Raw genomic sequence first — 17,743 nt, 5'->3', positions numbered from 1 at the left:
AAAAGAAAGGAGATGAAAAGAGAAGAAAAGAGCAGCTTTGAAGAGGGTGGGTAAGCACAGCGAAGGAACGGCAGTGCTGAAAGAAGAGAGAGAGAGAGAGACAGAGGGAATAGCTGTCCCTCTTCGTCGCTTCTCTCGCACTCCACTCAAAGGCAGGATTAAACACTTCTCAGAGCTGGCTGCCACACAGAGCGAAACACAGGACAGAGAGCAGGAAAGGGGAGGAAGAGCGTGTTGTGATGGAACGGATGTGAGGTGGAATTGATTGGGATGGAAGTAGTGATTATAAAAGTGGGATTTTTTAAAAAAAGAACAAGGGATGAAACGGTGCTCGGCATCACACGGTGAAGGAAAACTAACTGGGCGGAATTCTAAGGATGCATGGAGAGCGGATGAAGAGCAGAAGGGGGATGCTATTTGAGGCATGCGAGATGCACGCTTGTTTGTGAAATTCTCACCCGTACAAAGCTTGGCTCTTTTCTCCAAGTGGATCACCCTTTCTCCCTCCATCTCTGTGTCCTCGTCCTCCGCTTTGAGGCCAAGGGGGCGTTTCCTGGTGACCCCAAAGCCAGGGCTAGTCCTCTCGTCGGGAAAGCCCTTTGATGGCGTCAGTGTGGGTGGCATACAGTGACCTTCCTCGCACTCTTTCATCCCCTTCCTGACACCATCCTTTAGCCCTCCTTGGCCCGGACCTCTGGCCCCATCTTGGGCTTCATGAGGATGGGATAAAGGCTCCCTCTGCCCTCCACACCTCTGAAGGACTGGAACTCTGTTGTTTGTGTATGCCGGCCGGACACCTGAGCAAAGCAGAGAAGACGGGGACATGAAGCGAACAGAGGAAATATAAACATAAGATGATGGGAAGGGTGCAGACACACGGGAAGAGATTTCAGACAGAAAACAAGCAGGGAAACAGGGTGACACAAGGTGTGGTTGGTGGGGGTTGACGGAGCGAGAATGCCAGTTAAACACCAGCCCGCTTTTATTCTGCTTTAAAGACAGGCAGTAAAACTTTGATGAGTTAAAGACTTTTTAATCTGATGCGAGCCGAGCCAGCGGCCTGATGGTTCAGTGCAGCCGTGCACACTTCCAGCAGAGAGAGGCACGAAAACATCCTGCGCACATGTTGTGCATGGTGACTCCCATCCCTCTTCCCTCTCCCTCTTTTCGTCATCTCCCTGCCCCCCCCTCCATGACCGCACCACGCCCTTCTCACACAGAGCGTGACTCTACCCCCCCCCCCCCCTTTTCCTTCCCCTCTCTCGTCGTCGACTCCCTCTCTGTCTCTCTCCATGCCATAATTAGGCTCACACGTCAGCTGCGGCCTCGCTCCAACACACAGCTGGGCTGCCAGCCAATGTAACTACCCCGCTCCCCACCCCACCCCGCTCTTTCCGTTGCGCTCTCCCATCCGCTTTCACCCACCAACTCCCCCCCCCACCACAGCTTTCACTCACGCACTCCCTGCCCCTCCTTCTCCCCCATTGCCCTCCCCTCGCCATCGTCTCTCTGCGCAGATAAGCACAAAAGGCTTCTTGAAAATAAAACTCCCCCTCGCTGTCTCTCTTGCCCGCTCATTGGCTTGCGCTGCCTAGCTTGTGTAAAAGTGCGTGCACACACGGACACGCTTGTGTGTGTGTGTCTGTGTCTCTGTGTGTGAGTGGAAGAGTGTCTTTTTTTAGAGTGACCCGGTCTTGCCTCAGCATTTGCTGCAAGTGCATGAGAGCGAGTGTGTACGCTCCTATTGTTTGCGTGCGTGTCCCTTTTTTTTGTGAGTGTTCATTTGCAGAGTGTCTGCATGTATGTGTGTGCATGCCTTGTGTATATGTGTGTGTGTGTGGTGCTGGGTTACTCACCCTCCCTCTCTCCCTGCCTGGTGGTGTGTTGGCAGTACTCCAGCACTCTCTCTCCGCACTGGCCGTCTGCCAGCTCCCGTCCTGCTGCCGAGGCAGTCATACACACACCGCTGCCCTCCTTCTCCTTCAGCTCCAGCTCCGAGAACCGCATCATTGCCCGCTGTGCATACACACACAAAAATGCAGAGAAAACCCATGAAAACCACTCATCATCTGCCCATGCCGCGCACACACACGCACCTCTCTAAGCCTAAATCTGGCCTCAACAGCTACACAAGCAAAAAAAAAAAAAAAGCATGAGAAATCACATCGTCTTAAAAAACAAAAGAAGAATATGCCAAAAGAATTAACCTCCCCCCACTCCCCCCCCCCCCCCCACACACACACACACACACACACTCACAACACACATACGCACACAAATACACGCAGGACACAAAGGAGGACAGATAAATCACAAGCACGGCGTCAAGACACAGGTTAGACTACTGCAGCCACTGTCAGTCCATGCGCTCTGGGGCTTAAATCCTGGCTTCTCCCTTCCTGAAACATAAACATGGCTTGGAAACATATACATCTAAGCCCTGAGGCGGAGAGAGGAGATGAAAAGGAGGGAAGAAGGAAAGAAGGGAGTGGGGAGGGGAAAAATAAAAAAAGAAGTGTGCAGCGATACACAGTACAAAGGAGACAGAGCCCGTCAGAGGCAGATGTGATAAGAAATGTAAAGAACTGACCTCCCAGTTAGCTGCAGGTTGACTTATATTACTCCCCTCTCGTGATATGACTTCCATCTAAGCAATTAGAACGGGGGGGGGGGCTCAATATATCTGTCCAGCATTTCATCTTTTTCTTTTTCTTTTTTTTTAAATAAATGAATTTACGTTACGTTTCTCCACATGTTTCTTTTACACAGAACAGGTAGCCACAATCCCAACAAAAATAACAATCAAATTAAAGTGAATCAACAGGTCAATTAACACTGCATCAAAACCATCAAATAATCTCTGAACTGCACCAGTGACAAATTGGAAAATTTGAATGGAAATAACACGGGCATTTGAGGTATAATTGATGACACCAATTCAGTTTCAGCTGTCTTGCTTGCTTTCTTTTTTTGGTGGCAGGGGGGTGATCCAAGCAGACCACATCTGATTTTTTTTTACGCATCCAGAAATCCAGTGTTTGATAGCTTTGAGTTGCAGCTGTGGATTGACAAGCATGACAAAAGACAAAAACCACAGTTTTCTAAGGTGCATTCACAACATAGACAGACATGTGCAACCTATTAACATTTCTGCCCCTGAGCCAGTGGATAATATAGCATAGTGTGTCTTTGTGTTTCTGTGCTCAGCATTGAGCAAAAGGCAACCCCAAAAGACATAAACAGTTTGAAATGAATAGCTCAGTGTGCATGTATGAATGACAGTGGATAATAGCTAAATGTAGGTGATACTACTGTAATAGTATGTTTATAGAGGTCATGTGATCTTTGTTAGGAGGGCTGGTATTTTAGCCAATGGCGGGAGCGGGGATGAGGAGAATTATGACCTTAGACAGCAACCAGGCAGGACAGGCCATTGGAGGGAGGTGGGTTGGGTGAGGATAGTGAATGGCAGATGGGGGCATGCAGAAAGCCTTAGAGAAACCCTGAAGAGGGCAGCTGTTGGTTGTTAAGCACACTGCAAGCCCTCCACTGGCCCTAACCTTGGGGTTAAGCGTAGCCAAAGGCAGTGTGAACTGTGAGGGTGCCACAGTCATTCTCCCAAACTACTGTACATGTCTCTTTAGCACACTCAGCACTAACATGCTTTAGCCCCAAGGCAGTCACACAAGGACAAGCACATACGGAGACACAAACACGCACACACGCACAGAAATAACCTTTACAATGGCTGCTCACTAATCAACATACAAAGATAGCAGCTCTGGTTAACCTTTGAACTGCCACCCCATTAAGGAGGGTCTCGACTGGCCAGATCCCTAAGACAATGATAAACTATAAAGGGACAATCAAATCTACGGCCAGGACAGTAGCGTGACAGCAATTATATTGTATGCAAAGTATGCCAATTCCATGCAAGGTGTGCTCTATAGGCTGATCTGAATATTGCAGCAGGGGAAAACAGAGTGGCCTTTGAGGTTTTATTCCTGTGTGGATGTTAGAAATCAAAGTATGTCTGAAATGTCTGCACATAAGAAAAGTTGCTCATAACAACCTCTCCCCATCCCATCAATTATCTTAAACCCAGTTCATTACGTATTGCATGTATACACAAACGTGCACAGTTGTTTGCAGCCTTACCTGCAGAGCTCTCTGTTCACGGCTCAGCTTGCTCGAGTCAGCATATAGCTCAGTGGTGACACATTTAAAGCGGTCGCCAACGTAGCCTGAGGAGTTAGCAATCCTTTTGGCCAGGCTGGATCTACGAGAGTTTTTAGATGAAGTCTGGCTACCGTCTTCTTCCTCATCCCCTTCTCCCTGAGACTCCCCCAGGTCAACAATACTGTCTTCTTTTTCAGTCTCTCTCTTGGGGACTTTTTCCAGGTCTGATTTCTTCACCATATCTGTGCAGTGTTGTGTAAGGCGAGAAATTCTGCTGTCCCCCCTGTCCCCTTTGTCCCTACCAGAGCTGCGCTCCCCTGATGTTCGAGCACAGCGCAAGGTGCTCTGATCTTGGTCTTCAAGGTCTGGGCTGGGGCTCTGCTCCTCACAGCTCTCCTCTGCTTGGGCAACCAGGCACGGAGAAGCTGGGGATATGCTAGATGTTGCCCCAGCACAGCCAGTGTCCTGGGGAACCTCTGCTCTCCCAAAGGGAGCTTCTGGTTGTCTGTCACTGTGGTTGGGCTTAAGGTTAGGACTCTGTCTGGAGTGGATTGGATAAGGAAGGGAAAGGTGGTGTTTTGGTTCATACTCAGTCTTTGTGAGATTTTGGTTACTATGATAACATTCATTTTGGGAAGCCTTGGTGCTGGTCTCGGCAGAATGTTGTTTGTGGCCTGATGGTGTAGTCTCCATATCTGTGTCTGAGTGTACAAGGTCAATGCAGACAATCTTTTCTCTGGATGTTAAAGAGGAAGAGGGGTGTTTGCTTTGACTGCCACACTGTCCTTGTGCTCCAGCTTCCCTGTCAGGCTTCATTTGGTTTCCTTCGCCTATCTCTTTCCCACTGTTGTTATCTCTGTGGCTTCCACCTTCTTCAACAGTTCCCCGAGATTTCTCCTGTCCCCGGGACTTCAGTGTTGCATCTGCCCTTTCTGCCAGCTTGTTGTCAGAGTGTGTCTGCATCAAGGGATGGGCCATCTCCTGTGAGTTATAAGTGAGATATTCTCCTCCTGGACCAGGGAGATTGTGGTATGGTAAAGGGTGTTTTGCTGCCAGGTGGGTTGGATAAAGGCTGTTGCTGCCCAGCAGTACTGGGTGAGGGTAAACTGGGCCTTTTCCTCCAATTGGCACAGAATGTATTGTCATGTTGTCTGTGATGGGGTAAGGTAGGTATCTGTTGGCATAAGCCAAGCTGTGGTTTAGATAAGCCTCATTCTGTGGAAGGTAAAGATGGCCAGGAGGATGACCGTTCTCTACACAGTGCCTCTTGTAAGATGGCACATCTGGGGTTGTTTCAGCTCTCTTACTGGTCTGGGAGGGCTTCTCTGTTCCCTCTCTGTGGTGACCCGCAGCTGGTGGAGGTTCTGACTGGCTGGGGCTGTGTTTGACCCACTCACCATTATGTTTGGGAGAAAGAGCCCTGGAGTTGACCACAGAAGTGCCAGATGGTTGAGTCGAGGAGTGGTTGGGCTCTTCTATCCTTGGACAGGATGAGCTACGTTGCTGAGGGAGTACTCTCTCCAGACCTTTATTTTTGATAACAGAGGGTGAAGAGCCTTTAGTTTGTGAAAGACCCAGGTCTGTATTAGGTCTCGGAGAGGTGGGCAGGCCCGGTGTGTGCTGTGCGTGAGAAGGTGATGGACTAGGTACGACCCAGGTGGAGTGTAAAGTGCTGATCATCTCTGGTCTGTCTGAGACCTTTGAAGAAGTGCTGCTGACCACACAATGTGGATGGGGAGAAGGGGAAAGGTTTTCTTTTAAGAGCTCTCTGTTAGGGGGAAGTCCATAACGTGGACCTGAAGTGTCCATCTTAACTGGGAATCCATTGGAGGGCAATCCAAAGTCTAGCATTCTTCCAGACAAATCCAAAGGCTTCTCTGCTGGGTCTTTGGTTGCCTGTGGTTGGTGAGCTGGTCTCTCAGAGCTGGCTTTGGAGGGAGACCTGCTGGGTCTTTTCTCAACTCCTGCATTTCTGGGTTCAGGGGCCCCATCTCTTGGCCTTGATTTGTGGGGGCTGGGTCGGGCAGGAGAGGGCTGCTCTGATGCCATGCTGCTAACAGAGAACGTAAGAGGAATGGACTGTGCGGATGTGGATGAGGCAGATATTGAGGAAGTGGACGACACCGGTTGTCCTATCCTGGCAACCGGCCTTTGCAAATCCAGTGAATTGTCGATGAGAGCAGGAGGAAGGGGAGGTTGTGGCAGGCGAGAAGAAACACGAGGAGAGGAATCAGTAGGCAGACTACTGATACCACTAGTAATAATACTACTTGTATTAATATTGTTGCTAGAGCCCTTCCTGGACGGAGGTCTGCTCGGTCTGATACTCCTGTTAGGTGAGCGGTCCCTGTCTATAGAAGCTTGATGGTGCTGAGAAAGAGGTGAGGGTTGGTGAAGCTGCTGTGCAAATGGAGGTGCAACACCAAGCCCCTTGTCTTGGCAGTGTACCAGTGATGTTGGGGCCACGGTGACTGCAGGAATCCTCATAGGTGGTGCCACCAGGGGTGAAGAGATGGGTGAAGCAGGATAGGGAGGCATATAATAGAGCCTGTCAGCAGCAGAGACCGCTGCAGCAGGGGTAACACTGCCTCCCTGGGCTGCACACAGAGAAGGATAGGCCAGGTGCTGGGGAAGATAGGGGTTGGGTTGGCTGAGCAAAGAGGCTTTGTACATGTTTAGAGCTGCATACTTGGATGTGTCCATGAAGGGATACATGCTCGCTTCGGGGTAAGGGCTGAGCCATGGCATGCGGAGGTAGCTGCCACCAGCACTTGCCAAGCCTAGTTCAGATGCTTTCTCTCCAGGCCCTACTCTGCGTTCCAAGCCGAGACCTTCGGCTCCAGGAACCAACACGGGCTTGTGGAGACTTGGATGAGCGCCCTTATAGAGGCCTAGGTATCCATTCGCCGTCTTACGACTGTCCAGAGGGCCATCAGGCTTGTAGATGAGTTCTGGGAGTCCATCCCTGTTATAAGTAAGTGGAAGTGCAGGCGCCTCTCTGCCCTTCTCTGCCTGAAGTGCTCTGATCCCTGGATACACAACCCCACCATGGAGATGAAGCCCATCGTGTAAAAGAGTGCTTCGGTCCAGCCCCATTGCTGCCAGGGGCGTCAACCTTGCATCCACCTGCAGCAACAAAGGAAAAAGTATCTATTAGCACACAAAAAAAAAATATATATATATATATCCTGACATCAGCACAAAAACAAAAGAAAAAATACTACTAAAGATTGAAAAAGAAAATCTTGGCTTGTTTTTGCTAAAGTGACTTATGCGACAAATGAGTACAATCTGTACATGGGGATGAGCACGGGGACTTGCCATGTTTCGTGCGATATGGTTCCCTTGTCTTAGTTCCAGGTTGGTTTGTGTCTCAGCATCGACATCACGAACAGATGTTGCCCTGTGGAGATGAGCAAACAGTTAGCTGTCAGTGTCTTGGCTCCGTCACACACACTCACAAACAGGCACACACACATGCAAGCATGCACCGCAGCTGTGTTGCAATGCTGCTGCAAAAGCAAAAAAACCAAACAAGCAATTACAAAAAAGCGAATTCATAAAATTTCAAAAGAGGAAACACATTTTAATTCTTGCCAAGACTTAAACAAATGTGTCTCTGCTAAACAGGGATTAAACGCAGTCCAGGGATGTGCAAGTGAAACGAGGCAAGAGCAACAAAATGGCACTGTCCACTGAAGCGCTTGCTAGAGATGAAAGCACAGTGTGGGCTCCCCACTCCCGCCCCTTCTAATCTGTCAACATCTCCCCCATCCCCATATCCCCCTCCCGTTACCCCCAACCTGCCCACCCTTGGGCTAGACGTGCACTGTGAAGCTGCATCTATTCAGTCACGTTCCTCACACACTGGTTTTTCTATGCCCTCTTTGACCTGCCCCCTCGGCTGCCTCAGCCAGCAGAGCGAGGGAAGATTATGCATCACAGACCAATTCGGTGGGAGACCATTTACCACCCGCCAACACAGAGCTTCAGATCAACAAACACTCACACCAGAACACGCACACACACACAAGCACACAAAAAGAATATCAGGCAGCAAGAGAAAAGAGACGACTGTGCAAAATTTTTAATAAACCATAGATTTGAAAAATAAATCATAAATTTTAAAAATTAAGTTGACAATAGGAAACTTTTTTTAAACCCCAGAGGTAGTGACAAAAAGAAGAAGAAAAAGAAATCTTCATAAGACCCCCGTTTGTGTGAAACGTCCTTTAGTGTCTTCTGTTTAGTATAGATTAGAATTTTCTTAAAGCACCAGAGTACAACAGGGTTGTTGTTGTATTTTTGTAATGACAGGGAAAATGTGAGAAGTTACAAGAGGATGGTTATCAATTATTCATTACTGCAACAAATTCTGAAGACAACAGATTCAACAACTGGTTGCTAAACCTGTGCTTTTCTCAGCTGGGTGCTGATGAGTTCGATTTCAAAAGGGGGAAAAGAACCAAACACGCCTAATTTAATTAAACTGCTGCGAAAGCAAATGTACAGAAACTTTCTGAAGAGCTAGGATTTTTTTTTTAAAGAGCAGTGGCAACCGACGTCAACCCTGCATGTTCGTTACTGCCTGAGTGACATCACAATGCCCTGAAAAACAATGTCACACACACACACACACACACACACACACACACACACACAGGGTTTCAAAGATTTTAATTGCGCAAATGTCAAAGTATTTCGGACCCTTAATGGGTCATGTGGTATCTTAACAGCTTTTCCCTAAAAGATTAAAAATGAAATAAAACCATCAAACAGATGAAAGGATGAAAAAACTGTTTAAATTTGATCCCCTTTTCACGATTTGGGAAATATTTTACTTTGAATTCTGACTCGATCCCTAATTACGGTAAAAAAAAAATAAAAATATTTTTTTTCTGAAGGGCAGCCGTGGTAAGCAAGCACATACAGGAGTGCGGTGAGAGACGGTGAGAGAGAGAAGAGGCTTTAAAGAGGGGGGAAATGAAGCTTTGCAGAGAAACACGGCCCCTCGATCATTGCAGTAAAACGCCTCTGCGCCTCGCTGGCACGCCACTTTTATTGCCGTGACCCGGGGCACATTAATCAGCCTGCTGTGGGCCCCTCGACACGGCTTCTCCCTGTCCCATCCTCCCCCACCACCACCCTAAGCCACAGCTCCGCCGCCAGTCCACCGTCAACATCATCCGCGTCAGAAGCGAAACGGGTAGCTTGTGTGAGAGTTCGTGGGCACAAGCGAGACGGTGTATACGCACGTGTGCACGACCACGTGTTCAGCTGCAGGAGTTTCGTCAGTGCACGGGGACGCTGTTCAGAAATCACACCGCTCCTTCCTCAGCGCGTTTCTCTGCGTGCCGCTGTCAAAAAGCGGATCGTGTTGCGCTTGCACTGAAAAGTCTGCGCTCAACCAGAGCTCAACAGCTATAACAGCAGCGGACACAAAACACCCTCATTCAAACCTTTACCGGCGTTTCTGTCCAAATGAAAGAAAACTATCATAAACACATAAATCTGCTGAGCTTCTCTGGAAGGAAAAAACAGCAACTTGGAGATCGAGCGTTTTATGACAGTACTATCTCTACCTAGACTATTTTTAGATGAAATGAGCAGCAACAGGGCCGAGATAAGAGGTTGTATCGGGGCAAAAGTCAGGATGAGGCACCTGATAAACGCTGAGGGGGAGAATGCGTGTCTGCGGACTATCTCCCGCATAACTTCAGAATTGCACGAAAACGCTAAAGCTTTCTTTCTGCCTCCTACATTAGTGGGATATATAGTCATATGTTTATGTTAATATGATAAATGGACTGGTGTTTGTTTTAGACGCTTTAAAACCTGCTGCTCAGCTCACATCCACATCGCGTGTGCAGGCAGGAAAAGATTAAATCAGGGCCCACAGGCTATCAAGACGCGAGCAGATAAGGTGTCATTAGAACCCTGTAAAATAGGTGTTTGAGGATTTTCCGGGAGTAAGTCCTGACATACTTTCTCACTGTAAGTGGATAGATGGAAAGAAAAGAATGAAAAGAAAAGCAGGAGGTGGGAGAGAAGGGAAAAGGCAGCGTGTTGACGCCCAACCCCACTGGCTAAGAATAGTTTGCGCAACAAACAACTCCCGACGGCCGTCCAATCCATCACGCTGGCCTGCAGCAGGCGGAGGGGGGAAGGGGGGAGGGCAGCGGTCGGTGCCGCTGCGTTTATAAACCAGACCGCTGGAGCGCAGCCCCGACGCGCACCATTAAACTGAAAACCACTGGGTGTTTTTTAGCGGAACCTGGTTTCAGCGCTGCGTTTCAACGGAGCAGCTGTAAACAAAGCCGAAGAGACAGACTGATGAAAAAAAAATAGGAGAGAGGGAGGAGAGGAGAGCCAGAAGACAGTCCCGCTTCTCCCTCCTTTGTTTCCCGTCTCCGATGACAGCGACTTGAACTCTCAGTGACCCGCGGCAGGCGCACCAGAACAAACACCGGCACCACTCATCATTTCCTCCAGGGCTGAGGCCTCTCCCCGCGCAGCGCAGTGGTTGTGTGCATACCAATAACGCGCGAGCGTGTACAGGCCTCATCTCCTTTTAAAAGTTGATAAATGACCGCCTAGAAACGTTTCAGTGAAAGAGCTCGGGGCATATATTAAGCACGGCTGTTCCGTTTTTACGATCAGCCCGCCGCGCGACCCTGTTGTTGAATTTCTCTCAGACTGAACGAGGAAACCGGGTGGCAGGTCTCTGCTGTGCGCCGGGGGAGAATGTAGGCTACATAGGCGCCCTCTCGTTCTTTGTCCCTGGAGCTTTGCCAGACTCTCTGAAGCGGCAGAGCTGCGATCAGCTCTGAAAAAAAAGAAAAAAAATGCACTGTGACGCAGGATAATCTCCGCAGCGACGGGGGTGGGGTGGGGATAAACATGGATTAAATGCGGGCGCGCGCGCACACGCACCCCCACCACCACACACACGGGATCACCGTGACGGCGGTGTGTTTACACGCACTCGAAACGAAAGGAATTTTTTTGCGCACACGGCGGAGAACATCTGCGGCAAAACACGTGAACAGCAACTACAGTCTGGCTACAAACTCCACAGCCTCAGGTCACCCGATCCCCGGCATTAACACCCAGCACCGTAATGAGCCGGGAAAGGGGGAAAAAAAAACCTCGGAAGAGAACGCCGGCCCAATTTTAATGGTTATTGATTATCGAGCCGACGTGTGCCAAATGGACCAATTGATCATCTCAGCGCAGGCTGCGCAATCTATGGAAAGCTGACACGCTGTAGTTTCAGATTTAACAGAGCTGTGAGCGCAAAGTGGAGGGAGGGGAGGGGGGGGAGTGAGCAGGAGATGGAGGAGATAAATGTTGTGCGGGGACTCGGAGGAGAGGCGCGCTGCTGCCGGAGCGCGGAGCTGGAAGGAGAGATGGCGGCGCCTCTTCAGCTGTCACATTATTAGCGGCGCAGTTGTAAACAAGGGCCCCCCGCGTCCTCCCGGGCCGCTGCACAGCCGCACGCAAGTCGGTGCACGGTTCAGTTCCCCCCCGCAGCAACACGGCCGTCAACAACGGCGACATTGTGAGCCCCCCTCCCCCCTCGCTCTCCCTCCAGTGCTGTCACCAGGGCTCGGGCGGCGGCTGCTGAACTGGCTCTATTCATCCCAGGCCAAATGAGGACTAAATGGCTCTTTATGCCACCAAAGAACCCGATTGTAACAGAGATGCGCATGCACGAGCCGGCCCGCGTTTACCGGAGGTTTTTGGAAACGCTGGCATTGCTTTCATGTGTTTCTGATAAAAGCACATGATGATGAAGGAATGATCCTCTTTCATGTGCCCTCTATTTGTTCGCTACTTTCCAAAGGCTGAAGTTCCAAAGTGTTTCGCGCAGACGGAGACAAGAGGATGTTTAGCCTCTTTTCATACGCGCTGCTTAATTAACTGCGCCCTGTAAATTAGGCCAGACAATCTCTGCTGAAACAATTAAGTGTTTACCCTCACGGTACGACCCACGTGACCACCTTCCCCACCTCGAGGTCAGAAGCTCCGCGGCCGACACAGGCTCGTGCGATGTTACGTGCAGACAGCGCATGACGCATTCCTGGCTTTGAAGACTGTCGGCGTAATAAACTCCTGTCGCTATTAACATGCTGCGTTGCCAAGAGTCTGTGGGATTTCGTCAGAGATGCCCGAGGCGCAACGCGGTCTAAAAAAGAGAAGGGAAAAAAAGCTTCAAGACCGAGCCTGCAGAGACTAGGGAGGAAGGAGGTGAGGTGTGTCATCATCACTCTGCCGCTAAATCAATCACACCGCGGGCCAGAGCGAGGTCAGCAAACTAAATCCATTCAGAGTGAGATTTAGACTTTAATTACAGCCCCCCACTCGTTCACGTTACATTAAGCCACCACTGATGACATTTATCAACGATCGCTGCTGTAAAATAAGCAAATGTCTAAAAAAAAAATCGCTATTAAACCAACATCCCTGGGTCATCGGCGCCAGAAAGCAGCTGCTAGAGGAAAGAATAATGCTATGTGCCCCCCCCTCTCTCTCTGTGGGTAAAGCAGTGGAGAGAGGGGGTGGGAGGGTAAGTGACCCGTGAGCTCCAGACCTCGTCGAAACAAAAAGCTCTCTCTCAGAGAGAGAGAGCGAGAGGTGGGTGGAGAGGGGAGAGGAGGGAAAGGGGGAGAAAAGGCGGAGGGGAGGGTGGGTTCTCCCGTTTCATCGCGAGGTCCCGGGAGGCCAGCATGGAGCATAGCTTCAATCAAACCGTGACGTCTCCTCCGGGAGCTGCGCAGCGCCTGGAAAACCGATCTCTCCTCGGCTCTCTGCCGTGCCTCCCGCTTTTGTTCACACGCATCTCGCCTCAGCAGCGAGTGCAGCGCCGGCAGCGACGAGCCTGTTGTTTTATATCCATGCGCGTGAGAGACACACACACACAGACACACACAAAGGAGCGCGACAAGAATAAGAGCGCCTTCATATTTCTGTCTGGATGTTTACCGGGACACAGGGCATTTCTTTTGACGAATTCCCCCCCGGACTATTTAGAGCACAGAAGGTTTGATAAGCAGGAGCGGGTCCCGTGATTGTAATGACACGCTCTCTCTGCTCACAATATTCCCCGCGTGTTCCCTATTGATTCCGGATTAGAAGCGGACAAACACCGGGGGGGTTAATTGGTTTAAAATGGAGGTGATGAGGGTTGTTTCTATTCTCTTAAAGGCAAGCAGATCTCCAGCCCCCCCGCGGGGCAATACGCTGACACGCTGTCACACATCATTCAGCGGGACAATAAGTCCGGCAGTCCCCGAGGCTGCTGTTGCCTCCAGGTGAACTGTGCGCCCACGGACCTCTGTGCTTTTTACAACTGCGGATTTCTCCACGTCTGCCTGCTCAAATGTCTTTAATGCTTCACACATCACTTCCCCACCTCTGCTGATTAAAAACCTGCACATGAATTGGCTGCACGTATGCAAGCGAGGTGACGCTGGCAAAGGTGAAAGTAATTAATAAACCCCCTCTTTTCTTTGCACGTTTCTGATTCTAAATTATGTCTAATTAATAAAATTAGCACCAGATGCAATCCTGTTTTGCTAAAGGGGGGTGGGGGGGGGGGTGTGGCACTGAACCGCACTCTGTCAGCTAATGGGCCTTGGCAATACAACACTGTTTGTGGAAGAAGTGTGAAGTCTTCTCGTGTGAAACAGAGAAAACTCAAGTATGTCAATCTAGCGAAAGCAGCCCTCCCTTTCTGTGTTCCGACACCTGGAAAACAGATCAGTCCCACACTGACTTCGCGGCGCACAGTGGAAAAATGATGCGCAAAACAGTCCGACGAGCTTTCGCTAAAAATAAACTCGGCCCACACAAATGCGAAGTATTTGTTTTAGGCTTCCACGGCGCGCAGCGCTTGGGAACCAGACTCTATTGCAGACGAACCAAACTAAGCAGCCGTCCAAGTTTGTGCAGATAGTGTTTATTCCACGGGCCCCAATGAAATCCGTGCGTAACTTTTATTTGGACACCGAGAAAAAAAAAACCCCAAGTCGGACTAAACCTGAGATCGTCACTGAACACACAAGCAAAAGTTGTTGAACAGTTATTTCAATTATAATAGAAGTTAAACTTAAAAATACCCTTTCAGTAAGTAATTAGCCCCACTGTCACGCAAAGTCACATTTAACTTCAAATAAATGCCTTCCAGTTGTCCAGCTTTTCTCTGCCATCCCAAGTAAGACCGACGTTTAATTTATATATAAACAGCTCTTTTATTCTGACTCAAAGCCACCTGAAACTGACCCCTCCACCCACACACCCACCCCTTTACAGTGTCCCATCCTGCTCCTGCAGCCTGCCGGCAGCCGTTCGCGTTATTGCAAGCGTTTCTTCGACCGTTTATCCTGCTGGGGGCTGAAGTGGTCTTTTCAGTAGCTGCTTCCCTCACTCAGCTCGTCAATGAGCTGGAGCCAGCCAATATGAGGCACATCGATCGTCCTAAGAGAGCGTCCCCTAATTAGTGCATGCGTGGCTCCAGGACAGGCAGTAGGCAGGGCAGCACGGAAGGAAAACTCCCCAGATACGAATCTCTCTCACCGTCTTGTCTGCGGTGGAAAATGTGGTCCGATAACATCAACCTTCTAATAAATGAAAAAAACAAAAAGCCCCACTTCGCATAAACGCGCGTGAAACGCAGTCTGCGTTGCTCACAGAGGAGCTTCAAAGAATCGCGAGGTAAAAGACGACTCAGTTTGGAACGCATCCAACGCGCCTCGCGGCGCTTATTTTCAATTAAACTGCAATAGTGGAAGAAGCGGATCGCGCCGATTGACGTCGCGCACAACAGCGTGAGGAGGGTGGCGAAAACGATTTTTAAAGTTAGCGCAGTGTAAGTCAGTGAAGTGGAGTGTGTGTGTGTGTGTGTGTGTGTAGGGGGGGAAGAAACCGATAATTACGGGAAGTTTATTATTATTATTATTATTATTATTATTATTATTATTAAGTGTTTGGGTTTTTTTTTTTCTAAGTGAAAGCGTCCCGGTGACACATTCTGTGCAAGAGAGCAGCGCGTATCGGAGCTCCGGGAGGAGGAGGAGAGGTGGAGATGGTAGGAAGGGGGGGAGAGATCCAAACTGGCGCTACGACGAGTCTCCGTGCGCAAAGAATAATCCCCTGCATTGCAAAGCCTAGTCATACAGCAAGTGTGCCTGTATGAGTGTAACGCAAAGTCATATCCGAAAACACCTGCAAGACTCGGCGTGTGAGTGGGGAGAGAGCGAGAGACAAAGAGGTTTCCATCAAGTAGACACGAAGGTGAGCGGTGCAGCCCCCGCGTCCCGTCTCTTCCCCCAGCGCTATACCTTTGATGAGACAAGAGATTATCAGTCCACTCCGTCCAAACCAAACCTCCCCCGCGATACACACACTCCGCGGCACACCAACAGCCCACACACACACACACACCGCGGGGATGCCCTCCAACTGAACTGAACTGTGCATAAACGGAGCAGCAGCGCTCGCTCGCCTTTGGCAGGGCGAGGCTGGATTCCGTAACCTTGTTTAGCGCAGAAGCTCCCGTGTGCGCGCACGTACACGCGTACACACACACACAACCTACCCTCAGCCCCACAGGCACACTCGCGCTCTTCGTCACACAACAGGGTGCGAAAAGCCTGAATAGTCACCTTCGAGAACGGCGCCACTTTCAAGTTCGCTAATCTCTGGGATGTCCTTCTCACCTCTATCAGCTTGACAGGGCAGTTGTTAAAAGGACAAACTCATGCTCGGATAATTGTGTGTGTGCGCGCGCGCGTGTGTGTTATTTATCAACCACATGCCACTGCCCCGCCGAAACGCACAAAGACCACCCTATGCGCTATTCTTAGAAGTGGCCGATCCTCTCCCCAGTCTGCGCACAACACTGGACGATCGCGCTTAGATTCAGCCCCACGAGGGGACTGTTTTTAATCAAAAACACACCACATGAAAACACAGGATAATTTAAAACACCTTGGACGTTATACTGCCATTAAAAAACAGCGCTACACGTTTCGATCGTCACGCGAGGGATTTCACATCAAAGACACACGTTAAGGAAAATAGGTTCTGATTTGCCATTGATTGCCTCACCTGGTTAATTGGTGCAAGTTCCAACCGTGCTCAGCGCGCCCCGACTCACGCCTTATTTTTTCTTTTCTTCTTTCCCCCCCTGTTTTTTTTCCCCAAGTTAACTGGAAGGGCAGCGATCCGTGCGTACGTAGACTTGCCCGGTCACGGTCCTGTCCGCTGGAGACAGACGATCCCGGCCAGAGGGAGAAAAAAAACAACTAAAAGTGCCTAACAGGTTACTCACTTGTCATAAAACAAAACAAGTCTTACATATAAAGCTTTGGGTCTTTATTCTTTTGTCTACAAGCAGCTCTCATCCATTCCACTATGTTTCAAGAGGAGTTTTTGCTGCTGAAAATGTCACTTGGGTTTCCATAAAGCAAAAACAAAAAAAGATCCTGCGCCGAGCAAAAACAAACGGCAGGATAAAGAGAAATCCACTAAAGAAAATCCGTTAAGGTCCTTTAAGTCGTAGAGCACTGCGCCGTATGGCCCGGACCCCTGAAGGATACAGGTGACGAGGTCGGCGGAATCGCGGAGAAATTAATTCAGCTCGGCCGTACCGCGCAGCAGCGCCATGTTGGGTTTCAGCGGAGCACGCCGTCCTCGGAAAAAGCCCCTTTCTCCAGCTCTCCGTCACTCCATGTCCTCTCCGACGGCGGAATCTGTGTCGCAGAGGGTTTGCTGAAGGTTATTCCGCGTAGCTTTCCGTCCCGCGCGTTTCCTTCGAGGATCGTAGACAACAGCCCGGTCGGAGCCCTCGGTTCGCACCGAGGACGCACGGAGCTGTACGGGGAGTGCCGCACAGAATGGATGAGCGCTGCCGAGACCGTGCGGCTCGTTCCACTCCCACTCGCGCAGCTCTACCCAGAAGGCCAGTCGGGAGACCGCAATTACCATAAGCCTCCAGCTCACGGCACTCACTGCGCGCGCACGCGCAAAGAGAGACACACACAGAAACACCGACACACACACACACACGAGAGTCGCCGAAACTCCAAAACAGGAATAGCTGAGGTTTTAACCGAGAATAATTCAGTGATGAAAAATGAAAATAGGTATTTGACTAAAGGAAAAGTTCAATGAAGAACTTGGGTTTCTAGATCTCAATGTGCAGTTTGGTAACAGATACAGGGACATTTATGTTTAAATATATAAAGAGACATAACGAAAAGTTACATATATGCATGTAAATCTGTTTCTGCCTCTTGATTGAGTGAAGGTAATTAAGATGGCCCGATACTCTAACCTAACCACACATACATGGGGGGTTATGTTTTTAACAGCAGCATCTTCTTAGCTTCCTTATTTCATCCACTTCTTCGTGAATGTTCTAATTTTGACTCCACTGTTTTATTTTCAAATTAAATGCCAGTTTGGTCCGTTTTCTCCCTGAGATGAGATAAGGTAAAATCAGCGAAGCACAAGGCAGTAGAGACACAGAGAGAAGAGGGGGAGAGAGGGGGAAGCTGCT

General features: G+C 49.6%; 1 protein-coding gene across 1 annotated transcript in view; it reads right to left on the bottom strand.

The window, feature by feature from the left end:
• Positions 1 to 17,169, bottom strand: part of bcor (BCL6 corepressor) — a 32,523-nt gene extending 15,354 nt beyond the window's left edge. Inside the window, exons 1-7 of the mRNA XM_085435087.1 lie at positions 16,927 to 17,169; positions 16,291 to 16,487; positions 7,501 to 7,582; positions 4,159 to 7,305; positions 2,591 to 2,647; positions 1,857 to 2,016; positions 459 to 797 (exon numbers count right to left, since the gene is read on the bottom strand). Of these exons, the coding sequence (XP_085291213.1) occupies positions 459 to 797; positions 1,857 to 2,016; positions 2,591 to 2,647; positions 4,159 to 7,305; positions 7,501 to 7,582; positions 16,291 to 16,487; positions 16,927 to 17,169 (4,225 nt within the window). The remainder of the gene's footprint in view (positions 1 to 458; positions 798 to 1,856; positions 2,017 to 2,590; positions 2,648 to 4,158; positions 7,306 to 7,500; positions 7,583 to 16,290; positions 16,488 to 16,926) is intronic.
• Between the last annotated feature and the right edge of the window lie 574 nt (positions 17,170 to 17,743).

The sequence above is a fragment of the Copadichromis virginalis genome, linkage group LG16 (assembly GCF_057382275.1).
Source record: "Copadichromis virginalis isolate Kocher_CV1m ecotype Utaka linkage group LG16, C_Virginalis_male_GT1.1, whole genome shotgun sequence".
Classification (NCBI taxonomy): domain Eukaryota; kingdom Metazoa; phylum Chordata; class Actinopteri; order Cichliformes; family Cichlidae; genus Copadichromis; species Copadichromis virginalis.
Note: the sequence above shows the minus strand (reverse complement) of the source record. Positions and strands in the feature narration are given on the sequence as shown.